This window comes from Rhipicephalus sanguineus, chromosome 5 (genome assembly GCF_013339695.2).
Source record: "Rhipicephalus sanguineus isolate Rsan-2018 chromosome 5, BIME_Rsan_1.4, whole genome shotgun sequence".
In the NCBI taxonomy this organism is placed as follows: domain Eukaryota; kingdom Metazoa; phylum Arthropoda; class Arachnida; order Ixodida; family Ixodidae; genus Rhipicephalus; species Rhipicephalus sanguineus.
Genome location: NC_051180.1, coordinates 168,245,315 through 168,271,855, shown reverse-complemented (window position 1 = coordinate 168,271,855; position 26,541 = coordinate 168,245,315). Strand labels below are relative to the sequence as shown.

General features: G+C 46.1%; 1 protein-coding gene across 1 annotated transcript; it reads right to left on the bottom strand.

The window, feature by feature from the left end:
* Window positions 1–1,967: 1,967 nt before the first annotated feature.
* LOC119394423 (uncharacterized) lies at window positions 1,968–24,618 on the bottom strand. Its single transcript, XM_037661723.2, has 2 exons — window positions 24,277–24,618; window positions 1,968–2,367 (listed from the first exon to the last, which is right to left on the bottom strand). The coding sequence occupies exons 1-2, from the start codon at window positions 24,383–24,385 to the stop codon at window positions 2,012–2,014; spliced, it is 465 nt and encodes a 154-aa protein (XP_037517651.1). The 5' UTR covers window positions 24,386–24,618; the 3' UTR covers window positions 1,968–2,011.
* Between the last annotated feature and the right edge of the window lie 1,923 nt (window positions 24,619–26,541).

The following is a 26,541-nucleotide window of genomic DNA, read 5'->3' as shown; positions in this document are numbered from 1 at the left end:
GACCACCCGCTTCATTTCCAAGTCACGCTTGCTACTTATTCACTGCCCGCGCAGCAATACATAAATGGTGAAATCGGCTATAGGTTTGTGTCATGTGACGCTGAGGCGAAAACATCAAATGTGTGTTGTCTTTATAACTGAGATCAGCTGTTTGTTGAGCCACGCCTGCTAAGCCTTCTATCCGATGATTTGAGAGTAGATCTTGGAAACAGTAAAAAACAGCCATGAATTCATTGCTCTCGAATCTTAAGGATGCAAATATATAGCAAATAAAAGCGTAGGTTTCGAACTTACGGGCCACGCAGAGCATGACTACGACGTGATAAATTCGAGGCGGAAGGAACCCGCTTCGACGGGTGCCTACATGTTGTATTTTCCCGGCGCTGCCGTCTGCTCTTTTTTACTTGCCCAACGGGTGCGCGCAGACGCTTTGTGGGAGGCCGAGTGGACGATGCGGCGTGCATGAATACATTAAGCAGCGCTGCCCAAGGCCACGTTCCAAGGACCACTGGTGGCCACGGTTCCGGTAGTATTATCTGATTTTCAATTTACAAACCAGCTGCGGAAAATCAAATATATCTTCCTATTGATGCTGCGTTTAAATTAAATGTTCGAAGAATTGTAAATACGCAGGTGCGCACTGCTTGCATTCGACGTTTGAATGTTTCGAATACTCTTTAAAGTGGTAGTGACATGAATACTTTCAGTTGTCATTTTTTTGCGTCAAATGAAGGGTCAAGCCCTCAAGAGCCTAGTAAAGGTAGTGCTAAGCGCGAGTGCCCTCTGAAAAAAGTAATCAAATTGTGTTTTTAAAAGCTACTTTCGGTTGCTGCTGTACCCTGACGTCAGAACACGGTATGACCTTCTCGTCACGTGCTCGCACAATACATAGTGACGTTTCCATGGCCGCTCCGCACCGCGGCTCCGTTTGTGAAGCGCAAGCGGCCATTTTGAAAGTTTTGGTACCTACCGTCATCACAACTAGCCAGACTGCTGCGTGAAGTCACCAGAATTTGTAGTGTAGCCTGACGTCAAGCTAGTGTCGATGTCAGTAGGAACTCCATGAAAAAATTGATTTTAATATCAACTTAAAATATCTTATCAGCATTTGCTGAGCTTCACACTTGCTCAGAGCCGTCTCTGCATACAGGAGATCTGCATACAGGAGATTTGTATGACACAGTAAACTCGCCTTCGAAAAAAAATGTCAGCACCTCTTTAAGTTTGTCATTTTTGTGATGCGCGGATACGTAACTGCAAGGCTCGACAAATCGCTGTGTTCGCGAAAAAGGACAGTATTAAGTGGTAATCATAAGTGGCAAGCAGCGGCGTAGACAGAAATTTTTTCGGGGAGGGGGGCGGGGGGAAAGGGGCATGCCCTTGATCCGGCATAGGGTCCCGGTAGGTAAGTGTGGTCGAGTGTCGTTTTGTGCTATGGGAGAACAAAATTTCGGGGGGGGGGGGGGGGGGCACGGGTTTGGTGTGCCAACCCCTGGTTACGACACTGGTGGTAAGTATGAGAACCAGATATCGTTCTCATTAACTTACCCAGCCGTCGTAACTCGATACTCCGAAGTCTTCGATTGCGGAGTCCTCGATGACATTAAACCGTATGTACATTATTGGTACCCTGGGAATCTACGGCGAGGTATCATCGCCTCGGAATGATGGCCGTCATAGGCGTGCGCCCAGGGGGGGGGGGGGGCAGGGGCAGGGGGGCGGCCGCCCCCCCTAATCACCTAAGAGGGGGGCGCAAAATCTGTCCCGTACATTGACCCTTCTAGCCACCTAAGAAGGGGGGGGGGCGCAACATCTGCCCCATACATTGACTTAGTAGGGTGGGGGGAGCGCTGCGAAGAACCTTTGCCCCCCCTCTAATGGGGAACCCTGGGCACGCCTATGATGGCCGTACACAGCGCTCTTCAGTTTGTGGCCTGTCAGCAAACACATGTCACAATCATGCTATTCGTCCACCATTCCGTTTATTCAGTGTTTATTCATAGTGCCCGTTTTAAAATAGCGCAGCTTGCCGCTGCCGCGCAGGCAGCATCCAAAAGAGCGCCCAGGCATCCTGTCGAATTCCGCTGCCGGCCGCACCATCTCCTGCTTCGTTGCGACTCTCAAAGGTGGCGCTGTCGGTTGAATCCATGTTTGCTGACCCGCCGCCGGAGGCCGCCATGTCCCGGATTTCTGATCCGGAGCTGCTTGTGGCGGGGCCGCTCCGTTTGCGGTTGTAGTTGAAGCAGCAGGCCCGGAACATGGCTGTCCCGCACGCAGTAACGCACTCCGGTCCGCAGGCGTTGCAGGCGCGGGAGGCTTCCCCTCGGGGCAGGAGTGCGCACAGGAGCAGCAGCATTGCGCAGGACGCTGCAGTAACGTAATGCGTGAGCAGTCAGTGCAGTTGTACTTATTTCTTAGTGTTTAACGTGCAGTGAATCTAGCTGTGAGAGCGTTAGAATAATTTGCGCTTCGAACACATCTGTTCTGGGGATGGTCAATTTATTTTTGAATAGAAGCAGGATTAATTATTGCGAGCTCTAACAATTGAACAAATAATCGCTATCGATCAAAGTTTTTACGTCGATGAATTGAATAATCGACATTTCTGCGGGGCGCTATTAACTGGCCGGAACACCGTTCATAATTTATTTATAAATTGTTTGTTTATAAATTTAATACAAGTTTTATTGTTTGGTAGGTAGAACATGAATGCAAAGCACAGCTGCATAACGGTTTCATAAGTGATGCCATTTATTTTGCTGAATACTAAATTGGTGCTAATATCTAGTGAACCGATAAACGGCATATGGTATTAAGCCAAACGAGACAAAAACAACACAGGATGACAGAAAACACAATGACACGTTATCTATAGTGTTCTTGTGTCATCCCGTCGTGCTCTCCATCCTTTCATGGCGGTAAAGCTCAATGCACGCAGTACCAACTATAGCATACCGGTCTGTCCTGTTGACGTTGTTGAGTGCGGAACTATGCATTGCAAAACTAAACAAGAATTAAGAAGAAACAGCACTAGTGAATAGTGAGGTTTAATAAAGATATGTAAGAACATTCCAATATGTAAAGCGGGGAAAAAGAGGTACGGAGGACCGAGGGTAACCAAGTTAAAGGAAGCAACATTCGCTGTAAACACTACGTTCAATAATAGCACGGGTTTCAATCCATTCGAGCTGCTGTTCGGGCATATCCCAAGGCTCCCAGCAGAACGATACCGGCCAGTGAGCAACTCTTCTCTCACAGATCGCCTTCTGGATGCCCAAGCACATGGCACGGAAGCTATGGTGAATTGTGTAGATGCACAGCATCGCAGAAAGTGCATATACGACAGAACGCATCGTCCCCATACATTCAGTCTTGGGTATCTTGTGTGGGTCCCTTGCCAACAGCCAGTTCTTCAGGGCCTCCAGAAACTGTCCCCTCGCTTAAAGGGCATCTACCAGCTCGCAGAACGTCTTACAGCCAACACATTTAAGGCCTTTCCTGCTTTGAGCGCGGGCACCCGACAGCCCGCGCAGCCAAGAACAGTGCATGTACCCCAGCTGAAACATTACGTGCCGCCATCACCTACGAATGGTCCCGATGAAGCAGCGCGGAAGCCCTCCCTGACCAATGATCGTGACTCGCTTTCTTGCTCCCAGCCACATGAACACATCCAACCAGCGGTTTGCCTCCTCGGTCAGGGCATGCCGATTCTCCGCCACTAAATGACCGGCGTCCAATACGATAGCGCAGACTGCCTACCCATTTACAAGATTACGAAGTGGCGTTGTAACGATGCTGCGCTCGTGCCATTTTTTTAATTCGTACTTTTCCAGTTGCGACTGACATTGTTCTTGGAACTTTTCTCCGTTACCTTGCCTGTATCTTGCTTTTATGTTAGTGCTTGTCGGTGGTCATGCCCTGTGTTTTATGTCATGTACGTTGCCAGTCTTTGGTGCCTCGATCAAAGAAGGCTTTGATCTTGAAAGTGGGGCCGCATGTGAGCGGACAGCCTCTCCAACGCCGTCCGTCTCACTTCGCCAGCCGCCCGACAGATGGCAGCGCCTAACGAGCGTCTCCCTCTCGGCTGCCTCGTCTCCGAGGCGAAAACGATTCGCCGCGAGATCGGGCTATAGGTGGCATCACCGTCGCCGCGTTTGTGTGGATAGGCGGTCGGCGGCGCGTATACAAATGTACGCAGCGGCGCTTCGCCGTAGGCGGTTTGAGTCCATTGTTGGCAAGTAAAGCGCGTTGACTGCAGCCTAATGGTGAAGTATGCGCCCTCCATTGCCACATCAATGCACACAACCGTCCTAACGTACCTATTAATTGTGAGAGAAGTATCTGCCAATAAATGGGGTACTGGCCTTCGGTCATATTCGTGTTTTGTACTGTGCTCGATGTTTTTTCTTGCTTTATTTGCACGTGTTTAAATTGTGTTCTGCCTATACCACAACATAAACTGTGTTGCGCGACTGAGCCATTGAAGTATTTACTTGTTGCGCTAGCGGATACAAAGAAAGATAGCCTGTATTTCTGCGATGAAGTAAAACTTTGTGCACTCTGCTTTTCTGTTTGCATGAATACGCGTATTGCTGCAGAAATGCGTGGCTTCGGGTCTTTTTCACCGCTTACCACCCTCTGCAGACGCTAGTTCATGCTTTGCGGTATCACAAGGATTTACAAATCGCCAACATATCACGAGATGGTGTCGCTAAAATTCTGCATTCACACCTTGACATTTAGTACTTTTTTTTTTGTTTAGGACGACGCCGAATGAACTATGTGACGTGCTTGAACGAGCAAGCGGTACCCACATTGAAATGATTTTGGCGAATGAGCGGTACGATGGTTAGACCTAGCGCCATACCGACACGGGTATGTACTCACTAATTAGAGTGCATACAAGTCTCGTAAGGCGAAATGCCTGTGTATATCGTCTAGACATACGTACAAGCATTTGATACTGTGCTAGCACAACGGAATAAGCTGTAATCTGAGGACGCGCATGACGTACGCACACATGCGAGCACGGTGTGACTAGCAGACGACGCAAGGAGCCATCCACACCGCGGGGTTTCGTCCTCTCGCCGCTATGTGCCGACTTTGCTCGATCTCGCCACCAATAGCCGATGCCGACCGCGACGCCCGTGTGTACGGCCGTTGTAGCGCTCTCATGCGCAAGTTCAGCGTGTTTATTTAAGTGCCTTGGCCAATAAATACTGTTCCTTCGACTCCAGTGTTCCTCGCCCCAGCCTAGCCCTCACAACATAAACAATGTGGCTAAGGTCCAAACCAATACCCCTAGCCTTTACAGCTAACTTTATTGCTCATTCATCTGTGTGGTACGTACGAATGGATGATCGCGCCCAAAGAATAATATATATGCAAGAAAATCTGCCGCCTACTTGACTGGTTACACAATAAGCACGTGAGAAGTCTATCAGGCGTTGCAGGTGTTGCTGCGATCGACAACTCGATTACTATACAAATAGCTCTGCGCATTAAAGGGGGTAGAAAGAGTGGGCGCCAATTCCTTTGTAGTTCAATGTGAGTTTTTTTTTTTTTTTTGCAAGCAGCGCACGGAAGCTCATATAATTCAGGTAACGCGACTACAAAGTACCCCCTAAACCGCTGTGCGTCTAACTATAGAGTAAGCGTCCCTTCAATAGAATCCCCGGGATCTTTGGAATTAAAATTGGCTTGCCTCACCTGCACCATTACAAGCAGCAATCCGCCCTATGACTTGGGTCACCAAAACTTGTTATACACTTCACATTTTCTTCTTTAATTAATTTAACTACGCAGGGTAAACATAACATGCACAAATAGTGCCGAAAGCAGGAAACGCCGCTTGTTCGTCGCTTTTCGTGAAATTATTTCAGTGCCTACAACTGCGCTAGATATCAGTTTATTGAAGCTCTTGGCGGCAGTTCCAGTGTAGCATTGCAACTACAGTAACAAATGGCCCCAGTACAGATGCATTGGCTACCGTATGCAAGATCCTGCGCGCAGACCTACGTCACTATGTGAAAGAAATTCTCCAAGCTCGGGAATTCTCTAGCGGGGGGGTTGTTGACGCGACATTCTGCGAATCATTCGTAGGGCGTCCCAAATTCCGAAGAGCCCTACGACGTTCAAACTCTTGATCTTTTCTACCAAGGAAATTACGGAGATGCAAAGTTCGGAGAGACCACTCTGCAGCACGAGCTAAGCGCAAAAGTGTCAGCCCAGCGCGCGATTTCCCTATAAAAGCGTGCGGTAGCATTTATCGCTTCCGCTCTGCAAGCAAAATCACGGTTGGATAACAAGGAAGCGCAATGGACTAAACAAAGGGGAAGCCCTACGCTTGGTACAAGACTTCATCCTTAGTAGAGTCACATATGGACTTCCATATCAGGAGCTCGCACGAACGGAAATTAAAGCGATCGACCTAATCATACGGGGAGAATACAAAGTTTGCTTTAGGTGTACCGCTAAACGCATCAAATGAAAAGGTAGAAGCGCTTAAAGTGTACAACGCTTTCGGAGAGTTCGCGGCAGCAAAGCTTCTTGTGCAGGAGGAACGACTACGCCTGACAAAGGTACGCAGAGAAACCCTCGTTCGCTTGGGATACCCCACTAGACAACAATACTGCAGGTAGAACATTGCTAAAATGGCTTGGGAAACACGACCACACAAAACTACATCCCTCAGTCCGCAGAACATCAGAGAATTGTACCGCGGAGCGAGAAGACAAACTTAGAGCTCGACAGCTTCAAAAACAGTTCGGTCAAAGTCACGAGGTGGCATACATCGATGCCGCCAAATTAAGCCAGAGCTGCGTCATAGTAGCAGTTCAAACACTGCAGTGTACAATTACAACGTCGGTTAAAGGACTTGCACCACACCAGCGGAAGCAGCGGCTATTGCGCTAGCCATTAAACTAATGAGGCGGAAAATACCTCAGCGCTGGTCCGTCTGATTCCCACGAGGCTTATGTTTCTACGTGGTGGACTACCGAATGCTGCCTCGAGAATACTGGGTGACAAGCTTCCACAAGACCATGTTATAATCTGGTGCCCAGGCCAGGAGGGTATCTCAGGTAGTGAGCTTGCACAGAATTTAGCTCGGTATGAGACAAATTCAGCGAAGAACGACAGCTGGGTGATTCCACGAGAGATCGAACATGCCTGTCCGGTCGCAATTTTTGTTTTGCCTGGGTTTTTTATATGTTATGGGGGCACATTCAAAGTGCACGGAACTGAAAATTTTATTTCCAAGAAACGCTCCCAGCGCGCCACAAAAATATTTGAAGGTGGCGGCGCGGGCCTCCTGTTTTTGCTCACTGCAATGTTTTCGGATTTCACGGCCGAATTTAGCGCGAACTATAAATGATGTGTCGAAAATTTTTTTGCTGCTTTTAATACGCATTACTGTGAATTACATCCATGCTTTCTTTATGCCGTCCTAAAAAAACGAAAATATGAAAAAATGACAAACACGGCCGAAATCAAAAAAAGGGTCCTAAGTTAAAGGCGCCTTGGCGCCTTTGCTACTTCAAACAGAAACTTGAAAACAATGTCAACTATAGAAAAGTGCCTTTGCAACATTAGTACGGAAGATCATTTTCCTACGGGCAGCGCAAAAAAAGAAAAAAATTGTTAAAGAAGCGAGTTTTTTCAAAAAGGTAGGTAGATTTTCAAAAAAATAAAATAAAATAAACTCCGCTCTCAATTTTGGCGACAATTTTTTATCGAAGAGCGCTTATGTCAGTGAACACACGGTTTTAATATCATATGTCCTTATGTCCTCATTTGCTTTGTTTACGAGATATAACTGGTCAAAATGACCCCTGCTGTGTGTGCTCACTTCAGTGCGACTGATGGTTGTTATTAGCTTGCATTGTGCGTAAATCGCAGTTTTAATTATTCTGCTGCAGCAAAACCTTGCTCTGGTGGCTCTTCGTCAAGAAAAATGTATTCTCAGATTTTATTTGTGTCTAGAGTGTGCAAAAGTAAGCTGCTGCCGCCCTTTAAATGGCTAACCTGTAAACAGTTTGCAGCCTACAATCTCGCCTAGAATCATCAGAGGAAAGATTGGCGCGCCTGTTCAAGATATCAATCGCTTCTTCTTCCTGAAGGAATGCCTGGTCTACCTCTTCGCGGTTAGATGTAGACAGGTTTTCCTTGAGGAGCGCAAAACAATGCAAGCAGACTTCGCAGGTGTCGCGAAGATCCTCAGCCTATGACAGTAGCTTCTGGAGGTAGGCAACAACAAAAAGAGCAAAGAAAAAAAAATTGCGCAACGAAAACGTTTTCCTCAGCAATCTTCTTTTTGTGAACGCGTAAATAATCGGCACAGAACAATCGGGCGTAGTCATGGGCCGCACGCATCGCGTGTAGTGAACGGCTAGACCTAGAGCCAGGGCTGGGCAGAGATACTCAGAAAAGTATTCCGGAATACAGATATCGAAATACATGAACTGGAAGCCTAAAATACAGATATTGAGATACATTTGCCTTTAACGTAACGGGATATTTCGGAGATACTTTTGCAATAAGACGAAAAAAGTATTCCGGAATACAGTTACAGCGATACAGATACTGGAATACTTTTTTTTTATTTCAAGGATGCTCATACTACGCAAAGACACTTATTAGTGCAGCATAATGTTGTAATTAAAGTTACAGCGCATCGAAACGTTCAGTTCATTTATTTATTTATTACAGTACCCTCAGCGCCATAAAGACATTGCAGGGGAGGGGGGGGGGGCGGACAAAGTACATAATTAGTAATAATGACATAATTACAAGTATCGATTGCAATAAAAATACACTATTTCACGGCAACAGTAACAAGGATTGGACACCAAAATCGACATACTTGGCGAACGAACTAAGCTACGCTAGAAATAGCACACTTTAAGCAAATCACTCGAATCACTAATGAACACCAGTGAATTGAGAAAATCACACGTTTATTTTGAAGATCTGCTTTGCTGAGAAGGTTGCTGTGTAGGCTTCTCAAATGGGCTGTCTTCTAAGAGCGTCGGTTCAGCCTAAGCACAAGACTCACGAAAGAAAAGTCTGTCTACCGCTGAAGGCGAGCACAAATTCGTGTTACAGTGAATAAATACCACCTTCATAGCCGGATTGCCCTGCAGCGTGGCGATATCTCTTCTTGGGTCATCTAGATACCGAAACACTTCCGCCCTCACTTGGGTTGTTCTGACTGTTCAGAATCCGAAGTATGTCCCCATCTTCGGAATCCTAAGCCGTCTGACCCTGTCGGCTTCAATGAAGCTGTCACCACCACCGACGCTACCAGCACCCATTTCAGAACGCCGCAACAGGCGAAGTCGGCTCCGGCGGTGGGGGAGCCTGCTACCACAAAAGACCGTTTCACGCATGTAATCAATTAGGAACGCACCCTGACATTGGAGAGGTGACTGAAAGCGCGTCAAAGATAGCCATCTTCTAGTCACTTCCGCCGTGACTACGGGAACTGCTTTTAGAAGTGCCGCCGCTTTGCAAACTGAACGCACGCGAAGCATTGCAAAGTCTGTTCCAAGGCGGTATCCGCGCGGTGTGTCGCGAAGTAATGGCTTGCCACCCGAAAAAAAATTAGGCATGCTGCACTGACCTTGAGAGATAGCGACTTTCGTCGGCAGAGGCCGACAGCACTGCCCCCGCGATTGTGCCGTCTGCGGCGTCGCGCGCTTTACCAGATGGACCACTCTGTGCTTGAGGGGAAACCATCGCCGCCCTATCTTTCGGCGACCGGCGACGCGTCTTTGCGTGTCTTGGCACAAAAAAGAAAAAAGAAACGTCATTCTCCCATTGGAAACACGCCTCAACTCATTTCCGACACAAAAAAACAATGTAACGAGATACCCGTGTCCGGCATAGTATCGCAATACAGGCGATACATCGTAAATGTATTTCACTACTGAGATACAAATACATTTTTCAAATGTATCTCGATACAGATATACAGATACTCAAAAGTATCTCTGAAATACTATCGCGATACTCTTGTATCGCGATACTGCCCAGCCCTGCCTAGAGCAAGTCGAAACGTTTATACTGAACGGCGCCGCACAAATTATCTCACATCTGCACAGCTGTCATGAATGCCTTTCCAGAACTGCTCACGGTTTAACATTTTATGACTAAGGGTGTCTAACCGCTTTGGGATGTAATAATTTGTAGGCCACACTCATTGTCAAAACTAAGGGTAGTGTCCGTCTGCATGGCGCCACCAATGACCTCTGCTGTCCTCGACGTGGGAAAGGACTTTAGTAAAGTGGCAACAAAACATCATAAATTTGGCAGCTTCGGCCACTCATGGCTTAATCATGCCGCACCGCACGTTTTCTGGCTGTTCAAACGCTGAGGTAAAGGTCGAGATGATACAGGAAGACGTTATCTGCGACGCCGAAAACATGTGATAGCGGCAAGTGAAATAAACGGCTCGGAAATCATTGAGCTAACTTTTTACAAATGTTGTTTAAGCACAGTGTGCGTCGAATGGGGAAGATGGTTAGAGCGTACAATGCACGTAATGGAAGGGAAGCAAGCAGGCAGTGAGAAAACAACTGCATAACAGCACGCCTGCTGACTGTGGCATTTAGTTACAAATTAAGTTGGCCTTCGCTGCACACAGATGCTTTATTCTGTGTACAAGGAGAGTTTTGACAAAGTGACCTAAACCATGTGTTCACGGTGTCTCGCGTGCTTTTGATTAGCGAATACTGGCGGGGTAAGTTGAGGTTGTAAGCTGCAAAGTGCGTACGCGTTAGGCCTTTAGAGAGCGGCAGCAGCCCACCCCCGCACACACTAGACACAATTAAAGTTTGAGAATACATTTTTCTTGACAAGACACAAGAGCAGTGTTTTACTGCAGGAAAATAATTAAAACTAGATTTACGTGCAATACAAGCTGATGACAACTATCAATCGCACTGAAGTGAGCACACGCCGCAAGGGTAATTTTGGCCCGTTAAATCTCGTGAACAAAGCAAATGAGGACATACATATTAACATGGTGTTTTCACTGACATAAGCGCTCTTCGACAAAAAAATGACGTCGAAATTGAGGCCCGAGTTTTTTCTTATTTTTTGAAAACGTACTTTTTTGAAAAAAACTCGTTCTTTAACTATTTTCTTCTTATTTTGCGCTGCCTGTAGGAAAATGATCTCCCGCATAAATGTTGCAAGAGCTCCTTGAAATACTTGACACTGTTTTGAAGTTTCTGTGTGAAATAGGAAAGGCGCCAAGGCGCATCAAACTTAGCAAACGTTGTTGATTTGGACCGGGTTTGCCATTTTTTTTCACATTTTTTTATTTTTGAGGACGGCATAAAAAAGCATGGATGTAATTCACAGTAATGCGTATTAAAACCAACAAAAAAATTTTCGACACATCATTTATAGTTCCCGTTAAATTCGGCCGTGAAATCCGAAAACATTGCAGTGAACAAAAACAGGAGGTCCGCGCCGCCACCTTCAAATATTTTTTTGGCACGCTGGGAGCGTTTCTCGGAAATAAAATTTTCAGTTCCGTGCACTTTGAATGTGCCCACATAACATATAAAAAACCCAAGCAAAACAAAAATTGCGACCGGACAGGCATGTTCGATCTCTCGTGGAATCACCCAGCTACAAATACGAACCTCACACTGCTCGCGGTGTACTGGAACATCAACGGAAGGCAACACAGCGATATGCCCACCGCATGAATCACTGAAATTAGACGAAGCTTGTAACCTTAGAAACATGGAAGTTAACACACACACACACATTCGGGGACGTTTCACCACATAAATTCCAATGCATATCTACACCAATATCCGTGGTGAGAGTCGAGGCCAACGCTATAGCATGCCACATGGAAATGTCATAGCAAACTCATGGAGGTGCAGTCGCCTCCGATGCTCAAGAAGCTGTGGGAGCCTTCTGAAGAAGTCATCGCCCGAACTTACCTAAAGACCCAAAGGGGTCTCCTAGATCAAGCCGAGCTGGCAGCGGCGGCCACTAGAGTCCTGGAATATGCGGAAACCACCCTTCACGTTTCCCCCTCCTATTCTTTTTTTATTCTTTTCTTCTTCTCAATAAACGTTTTATTCTCTTCCTCCTCAGAGGAACGGTGGTCGCTGCTCTTGCTTCCCACTTCATTCTGCTCTATTGTCTTGCTGCAAGCTTTTAGTGTTGACATCAGCCTCCCCTTCAAGAAAGCATCGTTCCGATGCTTTATATTCACGGAAGCAGGGTTTGTACTCATTGGCAGTACAGTGATTTCATTCGGACAATTGAGGCTTCATTTTAATCACGTGCACAACGTCAAGTGCATGCCGTCGACGCCTTGAGCAATGCGGGCTATTGGGTAAAACCTCCTAGTTAACGTCAGTGAAACGTCGGATAACTTCTTTATACGACCCAATGTACAGCCATAACAGCTCCTGTGTGACAGGGCACAAATGTCACTTGATGTCCAGTCCCAAACTTTCTCTCCCGGCTGGTAGGAGGCTGGTCGGTGACGGAAATTATAGCATCTTGAGTCGTAATCCTGCGGCCGAATAATACGTATGTGCGCAAGGTATCGGGCTTCTTCAGCAAGCTGAGTGATGTAGTTAGCATCCGTTTCGACGCCATCGTTTTCAAGTGGTAGCACAGCCCCGAGCATTGCTGTAACTTCCCGACCATGGAGCAGACGAAATGGTGTCATTCGTGTTCTCTTGCTGGGCAGCATCGTATGCGAAGGTGACATACGGAAAGATCTCGTCCCAGTTCTTATGTTCCACGTCAACGTACATCAAAGCACGTCCGCAAGTCTCTTGTTGCGACGCTGCTCTGGACCATTCATTTCGGGACTGTATGGCGTCTTTCGCCAATGAGGTATGCAACTAAGTCTTAAAACAGTATTTAATAGCTGGGCTCTGAACGCAATTCCCCTCTCAGTTGTCACCACTGACGGAGCGCCGTGCCTCAGTACAGCCCTTCCTATATAAAAAAAAGAAAAAAATCGGCAGATCCCACGCAGTGTGAGAACCGATGTAATGCGAAGCAGCCAGCCAAGAGCTGCATACATCGTCTTCTTTGTCATTGAGGCTAATGAAGTCATTCATGTCGTGACATCTAGTTCGCCATATATCGCGAGATTGTCATACATGCATGCGTGTACAATCTGGCATATGCCATGCTAATGAAACATATATTCTGCTACATATATAGGATGCGTGACCTGCTATTTATGTTGGGCACTCCTGTCATGCCATACTAATTTACGTATACATCGAGGTAACAAAATGGCCGCGAGTGCACCATGACCGTGGCGTCTAAATCATGCCTACATGACATGCATGTCATGATTTTCGTGTTACCACCTCTTATTTATGTTCGCCACACAGACGTCGCGCAATACCAATTTTGGTCTATATCAAGCTAGCGAAACGACCGCCAGCGCACCATGAGCGTGGCACGTAAGTCATGCTGTACATGACATACGTGTTATGATTTTCATGTTAACTCCTGTTATTTGTGTTCGAAACAGTCACGTCGCGCAATACCAGTTTTGGTATATATCAAGATAGCGAAACGACCGCCAGCGCACCATGGGCGTGGCACGTAAGGTATGCTGTGCATGACATGCGTGTCATGATTTTCATGTTACACCTGTTATTTGTGTTTGTCACAGAGTCACGTCGCGAGATACCAATTTTTTATTTATATCAAGCAAGCGAAACGACCGCCAGCGCACCATGAGCGTGGCACGCAAGGCATGCTGTACATGACATGCGTGTCATGATTTGCACGTTAGGACCTGCCACTTATGTTCGTCATACACTCTTGTCACGCCATACCAATTTTGGTATATAGCAATGAAACGTCTGAAAGAGCACCAGAACAGTGGCATGCAAATCATGTCGTTCATGACATGGATATCATGATTTTTATGTTATGACCTCTCATTTATGTTCGTCATAAAGTCATGTTTCGCCATACCAAATTTGGTGCAAATCAAATTAACGAAACGGCCAGGAGAGCACAAAGTCGTAGGCGGCTAGATAGATAGATAGATAGATAGATAGATAGATAGATAGATAGATAGATAGATAGATAGATAGATAGATAGATAGATAGATAGATAGATAGATAGATAGATAGATAGATAGATAGATAGATAGATAGTAACTTTATATGCTACCTTTAGGTAGCAGAGTAGCGCATAGGTCCGGCTAGCAACCACAGCTATGCGGTGAAGTCGCACTCCATTTTTGCAGGCGACATACCTACCGCGTCGCCGATAAACATGTCTTGCGTGTCGAAGGCCGGTGATAAACATAGGCTGTCGATGACTAGTGTTAATTGAGTGAGCTGCAGCGGCGGCGTCGAGAAATACAAAAATTGGCCCAAGCGTCAGCTTCTCCGCAATGCATGGTTGCTAGCGGCGTTTGGAAAACAGATGCGCAACTCTGCTACCTAAAGGTAGCATATACAGTAACTCTAGATAGATAGATAGATAGATAGATAGATAGATAGATAGATAGATAGATAGATAGATAGATAGATAGATAGATAGATAGATAGATAGATAGATAGATAGATAGATAGATAGATAGATAGATAGATAGATAGATAGATAGATAGATAGATAGATAGATAGATAGATAGATACGCTCAAAGTCGCAGAAGTTCGCTAAGAAATGCTTCGCATTTAAAAAGAAGAACTTGGAGGATGCTTGGGCTTCGCTTTCAAGAGAAGAAAGCGATAGCGTAATCCAACCGTGTTTGTAGCCTTCCCATTCGCTATCCTGGCTTCGCTTCTTGGTATACCGTGCCGCAAGGAAAGCCAAAATGTGGACTCCCTCCAGCTTCTTATCCATGCATGCGGCGTGACGAAACACGGGGCGATGCACTGTAGACCACCTCAGTGGGCACTCTGCGCCATCTAGTGGGTGATAGTCAAGCCTGTGCCACGCTCAAGCACCTCCTAGATGTGCGTACCGCCAACGGTAAATGGTGTATATAGTTGGCCGTTTGTATGTTAGAGGCTGTATACGTGGTGGCCGGGCGGCTAAATGCATTACGTCACGAAGCGGAGAGTCGCGGGTTCGAGTACCCGGTCCCACTTAAACCAAAGGTCTTTTAATACTACTTTATTTGCATCTTACTAGATTTCTCGCTCGCGGACAACGCTGATTTTTTGCTCACAACCGACGCCGCCATATAGCCGACGCCATCTCCGACACCGGCATTTTCGCTTAACGAGCTCTTTAATGCTCTAGCGTCAAAACCAGGCAGCTCCACTTGCCATGCCCACAGTGCCTTGGTTGCGGCATAGCGAGTGAGGTAGTCTGTGGCTACGATAATCTATCTGCGACCCGCACCCAAGTTGGAAATGGGCCTATAAGAGATTCATTCCGTCTTGGTCAGTAGTATTTTTGCCTTGCTGTGCACAGCAGTCGTGTATAACCTAAATGAATGGGTGTTGCTTGATCATGGCATGCCTGTAGTACTTCGCTCCTGCATGGAGTTGGAACGAAGGGCAATTGGGTGCTTCCTTTCGGAGAAAAGTTCCCCGTATACTGGAAGCCGTTGCGAAAGCACAATGATGCTATGCCTCTTGCGTAAAGCTTGGGCACAGCGGAAGTGCGACTCTCCTGAAACTAATCATCATTATCATCATCATAATCATCATCAGCCGTCTGACTACACCAACTGCAAGGCAAAGGCCTCTCCCATGTTCGGCCAATCAACCCGGCCCTGTGCTTACTGCTGCCACGTTATACCCGCAAACTTCTTAATCTCATCTGCCCACATAACTTTCTGTCTCCCCCTAGTGCGTTTGCCTTCTCTCGGACTCCAGTCAGTTACTTTTAATGACCAGCGCTTATCTTGCCTACGCGCTATATTCCGTGCCCATGTCCCTTTCTTCTTGATTTCGAGTAAGATGTCCTTAACGCCTCTGTAACTTATGACGGGCTCCAATGCGTTGTTGTCGCGTTGTGGCCGTGCCATTGTAGTCGTGTTGGCAGCCCAGACAAAGGCCGCGCAGTAGTCATCTATGGCCTTCGCAGGTTCAAATGGAGCTCGAGGAAGGCAATCAGCATCCGTATGCCGCTTCGCCAATTTGTAGACAGTAGCCGGTGTGGAATTCTTGAAGCTTATTGTTCCAGCGCGCCAGTCCTCCTGCTTCGTTTTTTTAAGTTCGTCAGCCAACAAATGGAGCGGCGATCACTCACAACATTAAAAGGGCGCCCGCACAAACACGGAGAATTTTTATAACCACCCACACCACCGCAAGACACTCTTTTTCCGTAGTTTGATAATTCTGTTCAGTGGAGGAGAGAGAGAGTTCTGCTTGCATAAGCGACTACTCATTCGTCGAAATCTTGCAACTGCACAAGTACAACCCATAAGCCGACGTCGCTCGCATCGGTGTGAACCGCTGTCGGTGAGTATTCGTCAAAGTGACCGAGGACTGGCGGCTTTTGGAGGCTTTGCCGCAGGTCATTGAACGCTGTTTGCTGTTCTTTAGCCCACACTAATTTTACGACTTCTTTGGTGAGGCATGTCAGTGGCGAGGCAATGCGTGAAAAGTTCGCAGTGAAGCGTCGGTAATATATGCGCCTAGTCCTAAAGAGCGTCTGACGGCCTCTTTTTGAGATGGCGCTGGAAAATTCGCGACGGCAGCGGCTTCTTCGGGGTCAGGCCGCACACCTTCACTGCTGGCGACATTTCCTAAAAAATTACATCATTTCCCGCTAAAGGGGACCATGAGGTGATGCGAAGCCGGAGCACTTGCACGATCGCGTTCCGTTGGCGTTCTTTGGGCATGCTACCGAACCCGCGTCGTGGAACGCGAAGAGGAACGCTACGCGCGTCTTGTCTTCCCTCTAGCCTGGCCGTTAATTCTCACAGGGGGGGGGGGGTGATTCTTAAAAGGAAGAAGGAAATGAAAATGAAAATTGGGTGTAGAGTGCACGATAACTGTCTCTCAAGTGAGGACACCTCAATCACACTCACGGGGGACTGGGGATTGAAGGGACAGTGAGAGTGAAAATAGATGGTAAAAGAAGAAAAAAAAAGAAAAAAAAAGAGAAAGGTATGAGTGGGGCGAGCGGGGATCGCGGTCGGCAGGCGTGCGAGAGGGGCGCAGCGTAGGAGAGGAGAGAGAGGGGGAGGGGACGCGCATGCGCTGGTGCTCATCGCGGCGTTGCGCAGGAGAGAATTTCGGCGTGTCTAGCCCGCGTTTCAGAGAAAGAGTGGAAAGGGGAAGTGAAGAGGGGAATGGGAGAGGGGAAAGAGAGGGGAGGGGGAGGGGATGTGGAGAGGGGAGGGGAGTGGGAAAGCGGAGAGGAGGAAAGGGAGAGGGGGAGAGGAAAAGTGGAGAGGGGAAGGTTGAGGGAGAGGGGAAGTGGAGAGGGTATGCGCATGCGCAGTAAGGCGGTCACGCCGCACACCACCACCACCACCACCGGATTGAACTCCGCCATAAGATACTTCGCATCTAAAAAAGAAACTCTTCGAAGCCAAAGCGACATTCTCTCAGCTTAATCTTTACTCCAGCAGATCGTATAGCTTGGAAAGCGCATGTAGTCGCCTCAACTGCCTGCCAAATGTTCCAGAAATACGATTATATTGTCCAAATATATAATGCACGTTTGCCACTTCAGGCATTTCACGGTGTCCATCAGCCCTTAAAACGTTCTTGGCACGAAGCATAGGCCGAAGGGAAGTACCTTAACTTCTTGAAGGCCGCCAGGTGTCGCGAATGCTGTTTTATCTCGGTCTCTTTCCGTGACTTCTACCTGCTAATATCCGCTCCTTAATTTCATCGACAAGAAATATTTTCAAAAATGATTTTAATTTCTACTTCACATTACACTGCAGCAATTTATTGTAAAAGAAAAACGCTTCCGGCTTTTCATAACCCAAGGTTATCGACCAGCTTGCGTCACTGTCTACGGAAAAGGGATAACATTACAAAAAAAAGCCATCAGCACTAGCCTTTACGAAAGGTACAGCAAATACTCTTTCTTGTTATAAAAACTGCTTGAACAGGCAAAAACTAAGTGTTATTAAAATGATATTTATTGTGCCGTTAATAAACAAATCAACGTATGCAACATTTTTTTATGTAGATACAATCGTAACGCCGAATGAACTATGATACGACTGAGGGATTTCCTCCTTCATAAACCCTCGGACATAGCCAACCCATTGATTAATTCTTTCTGTACAGATAGACAAGCGTGTGCCGATTCTCTGACCAAGATTTGCTCTCGTATGCGTCATAGCCTGTCCTGCATCAGCAGACACTAGATCTAATTGCAATCAATTTCTCAATATCAGGACCTTGTCTTGATGATTTCAGCCTGTCGCGCATAAAGATGACACCATGCACAATATCCGGAATGTTTTGTTGTAAAGTGAACATTTTCTTTAAAGCGGGAATTTTTCCTTTTTTAAAGCCCTAATTAATATGGTTTCAAGACAAAAGCTCCCGGGTAGACGCAAGCTTGAAAAACAATAATTGTTGGGGTTTTACGTCCCAAAACCACGATTGAGGAACGCCGTAGTGGAGGGCTCCGACAAGCGACCATCTGGTGTTCTTTAACGTGCACCTAAATCTAGTTACACGGGCCTCCGGTATTTCGTGATGCCATCCCACGACCTTTGGATCAACAGTCGAGCACCATATGCACTAGACCACCGTGGCGGGTCTTGAAGCTTGAAGAGATCGAAACTTCGTGAACATAGACTTGCTGCGGACTTGTACGACAAGCGTACTGCAAGTTTCAGCATTGAAGGAGACAGGTCCGCTTGTCGAAGCGTTGGTTCTAGCGACACCCCGTGCTCACATATTTTTCAGGGAGATAAGCCTGTAACGTCCAACAACCACACAATCGTTATTTTTGCAGGTTTTGTTACTAAAATTGTACAAACACTAATCGTAATATGCTTACCATGTTATTTGTCAATCGAATGTTTCCATTTAAATCCATTGTATACGTATAAACATTTTTTTCTTATTCTCTCTCATATTGTCACGTGGTCGTGACGTCGACGAAGGCGACGAAGGACGTGGGCAACGTGTGGGAACACGTAGCCTACACTTTTATTCCCACTGCAGCATACCAAAATTCCCATCATCACACGTAACACCCACAAATCAGAATTATCTCCATTACTTAGGACTAACGGTATTGTATTAGTGCAGAAACTAAATAAATACTCGCTTAGAATACGAATTCATAAATCTTAACGGAAAGCACCCACTCCCTATGATTACTGACAGTGCGTTTCCTCACGTAGAGGCCTATACCCGATTCGCTTGTACCAACAGCTCTTCATTACCAGAACCTAGAACCAATTATAGAAAGCTTCCCCCTAATTCTTCAGCCATACTACTTTTGAACTCGCTACAGTGTCATTATAAGATACTCGCTCATTCTTCCACACTCAAATCGATCTCCCCGAACACGTTAGCACTCGGTGTAATGATTTCATCGTTACACATTCATTCATTATTTCCTTCTGCAATTGTAACCTCTTACCATCAAAGCTATAGCGACTCTCTTATACGGTGCTTTTGTATTTGTGTAAATCGCAAACACAAAGCCTACCTGAAATCGGTTTTATAGTTAGATATATAATTCAGTTATGATGGAGGTCTTTATCGCTGTCCTTTTTTCGCACTGAACCCCTCAAACTTTTCATAACCAAGAAGCCCACGTCGCCAGCCTCATGCTGTTCTTAGTTTTCTTCATTGTAAAATATCATACTCACTGTAACCATTCTTTTGCTCAAGTAGAACTGATTCAAGCGTACCAGTGAGGCCCAGCCATCCTTCTTTTTAAAAGTATTTCGTTCTACTTAGACCAGGGGCGTAACCACGTTAGGGCACACCGGGCCCGTCCGCGCCCACCCCCCCCCCTAATTTTTTTTTGCCATAGCAGACAGAGCAGAAAATGACACTCGACCGCATCTGCCTGCTCCTCCCCACTACAGATCAAGGAGGTGCCCCCCCCCCCCCCCCCCGTAAAAAAATTTCTGCCTACGCCCCTGACTTAGACGACAGTGGAGCAAGGGCGAGTCGTGAGAACTAAGAATAGGCTTCATAAGAAAAGCATTTCTAAATATTGCCTTTTAGGTAAAGCAACGTGCCCTTGTAAATTATTGCTGCAATGTCGGTTTCTTGGTTCGGTACGTTAAAATAATATTTTAGCGCATGTGGACGGGCACACAACTCACGTGTATGCGTTGCGTGCGCGTGCTTGTGCGTACATGCGTGTGTTAACGTGTATCTCTTGTACTTATTTAGGTGCTAAATCTAAGAATCACAACGGCCGCTTCGTGGACATTTTCGCAGATCAAGTCAACGCGTTGCCTTTTTTATAAAACTCTATATTTAGAATATGACTTCGCGATGCATAAAACAAAACCTACTAAAGTGCTTACGACGTCGCGCGCGAAAAACTCGTGCTCAAACCCGATTTCGAAGCGAAAGCGCCTTAGGAGATATGAGAAGTCTTTTGCCACGTGAAAGAGAAAGGTGAGCGCCCCTGCAAGCTTGAATCCCTCGTAGGAAAGGTATGACGTCCTACGCCTATGACATGCGCAGCGCACGTTATCGATTTTCTCGCACCGGATTTGTGCTGTAATTCTCGCAGGAACACGTGCTCACTCAACTACGGGTTAGCGCACAGACGCTAGGCGACATGGGCTTTGCGTTCTGAGTTCTTTTCGTTTTCAGCATGGCGCAATCAACGCCCTAAGGGAATGTGTTATTTCAGATTTGCTCGATTGCTACATCTTACGATCGGTGACATGTAATCTCATTCTCATGTCATGTGAACGCAGTCACGTTTTGGGTGAAGAGAGTAAAGTTCCAGCGCGAGCGAGGAGAGTTTCAATGATCGTTGAAAACACTAGGACAGCCAGTTTAGGGTCAACTGGGCCTGATGACATAGCGATTACTCAGCTATACTTAGTAAGCTGACGTAGAATCGTCGGTGAAGAAAGATTAGAATTTAACAAACGTGAGATCATTTTAGTACTCGATCAGAATAATATGCGCTGTTTCCTTTCAGGATATTCTACAGCAGGGGTCTGAAGCTCACATGACCTGCCGGGCCGCAGTCACGAAAGTTTGTCCCGCAAAGGGCCGGGACAGTGGGCGAAGCTGCGGAGGTTCATCGGTAAACCGTGAATCTTCCGTGAATTCTGCCCAGTACATCATCACCGACGTGAGATCGGGCGCGTTTATACTAAAGGTTCGATGAGAGTTATGACGACTTGCAGCTCACTTTAATTTTACATGTACGCTGTGAATTTTCATTGTTTAGAAAACCATTGCTTTAGAAAACTTCTGGCGTCTTTCGTTAAGCAGCTGGCATCTTTTCGTTTTACTTTAGAAACATCTGGCGTTCTTTCGTTTTGCTTTTAGAAAACATCCGGCGTCTTTCGTTGGTTTATTTCATCAATCAACGGCGTTTTGAACAAAATCTTTATTGTTTAATCACGCACAGGAGAAACCTCACCAGGTACTACCTTGGAGGTAAACAATGGCTGCTAATGGGAATGAAAGACAGAAGAAGTCGGCTTTTAGCTAACACTTACACTTCTACTAACGTTTCCTACTGGAACATGCCAATGGCTGCTAATGGGGAATGAGAGACAGAAGAATTCGGCTTTTAGTTAACGCGCACGCTGCGAATTTTTTATTGTTCAACAACGCACAGGAAAAATCTCCCACCGGCACCACCTTGGAGGTCAAGATCTGGTGCTAGCGTTACGACTGGTTACGCACTACGACTACTACGACTACGAGGGGCGAACAGGTGCCGCCTTAAGGAGCTTCGCCCCTAAAAGTGGTAAGGGCGCAGGGGGGGGGGGGTGAGTTTGAAGATAATGTCAGCTAACGTTGCTATTTGAAAGAAGGTCTTTCCTATATCTCTTATATGGATGATCTCTGAAGGTGATTTGGCGTTAGGATTCCAGAAACATATCGATGCCGATATCCACAATGACTAAAATCTGGACGCCGATCCTGAAATTGTTTCGCGATTATTTTCCAACACAAGGCGACACTGGGTGTCACGACAAAAAAAAATGCTTAAGACCTGTCCCGTCTGTGTAGCTTACCCGAAAAAAAGGGTTATTAATCACGATAGCCGAGAAAATAATGCGAGCACCATTTAACAATGTCGCAAACAGTCACAACGTCATAAAAAAATATGAGACGAAGAGTGTCACGTGCTGGCCTCTGGCCGCTAGCAAAAGGTCAGCGGGCCGCGTGTTTGACACCCCTGTTTTACAGCCTATTAGTGATTGTACCTATTATCGCTCTGTTATTGATTACGCGCCTGTTAAATGTTAATTTTTGCATGCGTAGGGGAGTAAGGTATTTACTTGTTTGTGAACGCCTTCCTGTAGTTATGCGTACAAAGAGAATAAGGCGAAGCACCTTGATTTAGCGATAAACCCCCTGGCAAGCAGTAGTTGTATGAAGTTAAAGCGACAGGCTTCTTCATTAGGTTTGAACCATTTTGCTGTACTTTCCTGAGTAAAAATAAAAGCGTTGGTGTTGTGAACCTAACATAAGAGGGGTCACATTTGGCACACCGTAGCCCTAAATAACGACGTAAATCTTAGCAGCTTGTGACGGCTTCTGTGCCTAAAGCAACACGTCAAATGTCTGTTGCAACAGTTAACGTAGACTGTTGGAAGTTTTTCTAGCAAACACATACCTTGCACTGCATGCGTTTGAGAATTAGCAAGCGCTAGAAGTTTTTTTGTCCCTTTTGTAGGGAATGCAAAACTCAGGAAAGGCGATAGAAAAAAAGGTTGTCACACAACACACGACGAGCTCTCGTGAACGCTCCCATTCTACGGTAGTGACTCATCGTAGGCGTCTTTCTTGATCATAACGAAAATTGGAATGGGAACTACCCCACCTATCCATCCGTAGCTCTGAAGTGCCTCTTGTTTAGTCCCGCAAATATTACATTTGTTAGCGTACCGCGGCGGCTGCATTTTCGATGGAGACAAGAATTCTTGAGGCCCGCGTACTTCGATTTAGGTGCACATTAAAGAACCCCAGGTGGTCGAAATTTCCGGATACCACCACAACGTCCTCTGTCATAATCATATCACGGTTTCGGGACGTTAAACCCGAACAATTATTATTACATTTGTTAGCGTTAAAGTTATAACGATTTGGATCTGCTTTTCAGTCTCACTGCACATTCATTTGCTTGCAGGGACACCGCTTAGACACTCGTCACTATTACCTGCAAGAGGAATACAAGGAAATATGGAGTGGCTTTATGATATCTTGGGTTGGGAAGTGTTCAGGTCACTTGAAGCCTACCTTAAAACGACTTACACTTGAGCATGTGGTCAGTATGACGATCACAGGTTGTGCTCGACGTCAGCAAGAAATATAATGGCAGCTGCGCACTAAGTCATTGAGAACACTGTGCTGGCGCAGAAATCTTCGGCACAAGATTATCTAGGTAACTTTTTTTTTATCGCACTGTTTCCGTAATTCTATCACCAGCATTAACGATATATATAGTCCCATGAAAGACTTGAAAATTATTTACCTAGTTTTGTATTCTATATTATCGGTTCTGAATAACCAGGTAACGCACCTAGCTTTCTCACTGACCGCTAATAACTCTATTCGCGATTATTACATCCTAACCGCAAATTACACAAAATAACGTTTATGATACCTCCGAATAGCCATTTCAATATGCATACTATAATATTTAAGTGGTGGAAACTGAAACGCCGGTACATTTGGACTTCAAGCGGATTTTGAGTGTTGACACCTATTGGTCAACTTAAGCAATATCGTTTTTGATTTCTCTTCTACTTTTGATTCTACAGCCCTTTCCATCCGGTCACTCTGGTTGGCGACCTGTGACACCTGAAAGAACTCACGTAAGCGCAGAGGGCGACTTATAATATGAGAACGATAATTGCGCGAACGCTCGATAACGCACACTGAGATCAACTGAAAACCCGCTATTAGAGCCATATGGAAAGTACTAAATTTTAATCTTCGGAGACTCGGAATATACGAAAAAAAAAGCCTTCCCTCTTGCACGCATACGAGCTCGTGGTCTCGTGTATATGTTTCCTGAGATTGCTACGACAGCTGCTAATGACGTTATAGGACAAATATTTTTACAGCGCTGCGTTCGTGCTTTGAATATACCGAGTAATATTCGCCCGTTTGACCCAGCTATAGAGAAGTGGCTTGAACTCCGCGGCTCTTACCTGGCACCAAGACTGGGCCCAGTTTCTTGGCCATGTTAGCCAGGTGGACAGCTTCACCGACGTCTGGTGCCAGACGAGCCGCAGGTCCTCGCTTATATAGTGAGAACATAGGAAGCGGTCTTCGTTAGGCCACACTTGTTCGCCGCTGCTACTCGACTGCAGACAAAGAGCTCGGCCCACTCCGGAGGCGGTGGCGATAAGCAGAGGCGGCCCTCGGGCCTCGCCACCGTTCCCATGAGAACGTGGCTGAGTACGCATCTTACAGGTGGGCGTGCGTGAAAGTTGCCCTTAGCACACACTTCCCGCAGCCTTGCTTATCTAATGTACATACTATCTGCACGCTTTTCTGGTCATTTTGTTGACGCGTTGGGCGCTACAACCTGCCTTCGCTTTGTCGCACCCGTCACCTACGTAAAAGTTGCACGAGAAGGCCAAAGCGCTGGGGAGAAGTGGCTAGCAGTCGTTTAGTAGTGTGTGTAGGTGGGAGCTTATATTCCTGCATCATATTACCTTTGACTTCCTTGATACGTCAATTTCCAGCCATAAGACAGTGAAGATTGGATTCAATGCAAACATGCACCTGATGGTTAATTCTGGATGTGCCTGTTTTCGCATGACAGCTTCAAGGTTTGATTGCGTAGAACGTCTGCGGCCGACTTTGAAAAGGCATCATCCCAAAAGGCAGTGACGTCGAAGTAACTCAGAACTGCACCGTGTGTTCAAAAATGTGCCATATTTCCAACCATGGTGCACTTCACGAACAACTGGTCCCCCTAGATTTCTAGCAGCATAGCTGCCTTACACATTTAAATAGAGCGACGCATATTGTGCTAGTGACTGCAATACTGTTGCTACTCCAAGTTCAGCAAAGTTTCTGCATCGAATTCATTTAACTGCTGCAGTTTGCCTTTTGTTTTTGCTCTACTTGTGCACCCTCTGCAGTATGGTCCGCGAGGCGAGCTTTAAGTTATGATACGTATGTTAATAAGGATAGGTCTCCCTCTCAACCCACACAGCTTTATATATATATATATATATATATATATATATATATATATATATATATATATATATATATATATATATATGTATATGTATATGTATATATGCACCGTGGAGCCGTGGCAGCGCTCTGCTACGATCTAATTTTTCGCCTGTTCTTACCAAACGTGACAAACGTCAAGGATTTCAACGGTACATACCTACTCGGTGGGGTCTTCCTCAAAAACCGTAAAACTGATCTCAGTTGGCCTTGCAAGTGTAGCTGCTTCACTTAAGTGCAAGTCTTGCAGCTGGCCATGTATTGTAGCATTTTTGCTGAACGAGTGATAGTCTGCCCGTTTCTATCTATCTATCTATCTATCTATCTATCTATCTATCTATCTATCTATCTATCTATCTATCTATCTATCTATCTATCTATCTATCTATCTATCTATCTATCTATCTATCTATCTATCTATCTATCTATCTATCTATCTATCTATCTCACCACCTACGCCTGGTTGCACTCAGGGTCATGTCCTCCACTTTGAAATACACCAAAATTGGCATAGGAGGACATAAATATATGTGGCCCGTACTCACATACCACAACGCGGTGTTATGCGGGTATGCGCCACACGTGACTCAATGTTTATATCAACCCAGGAATAGTGAAAATGTCAGCAAATGCCGCGCATTGCGCGTATTGGTTTCGTGCGAAACTGCCAGTGAGTAGCTGCCTATGCTGCGTTTTTTGGTTTAGCGAAGCGTTACGACGCGTTCTCAGTTCCCTCAGCTACGAGGTGGATCTACGCAGCATCTAAGAAAAGCAGTTGTGATTTAACTCATGTAAACCTAGTTATCAAGAGAGACCGACATGTTTGGCTTGCTTTTTCAACGACTATGCGCAATGTTTTGTTAGAGTAAGGCTCGTTAAAGTAAGGCCAAGTGCGTTTGCCCTCCGGTGACGGGCTAGCAGACGCACGCGCGTAAGAGAATTTTCTTTCTGTGAGCCTTGCACGCCACGCGAGGGTCCACATTGTTGTGCAAATAAAAATTATTATTATTATTATTATTATTATTATTATTATTATTATTATTATTATTATTATGATTATTATTATTATTATTAGCATTGCAGCTCTCAAACCGGTTCCCTCTCCACGTGCGCCCCTCCGGGGAGCGATCTCGCCGGGCTGCGCCGCCTTCTCCTCGACGCTTTGGAGGGAATCTCGTTCCTCAGCGACGAGGTATCCCAACTACGCGAAGAAAACTAGCGCC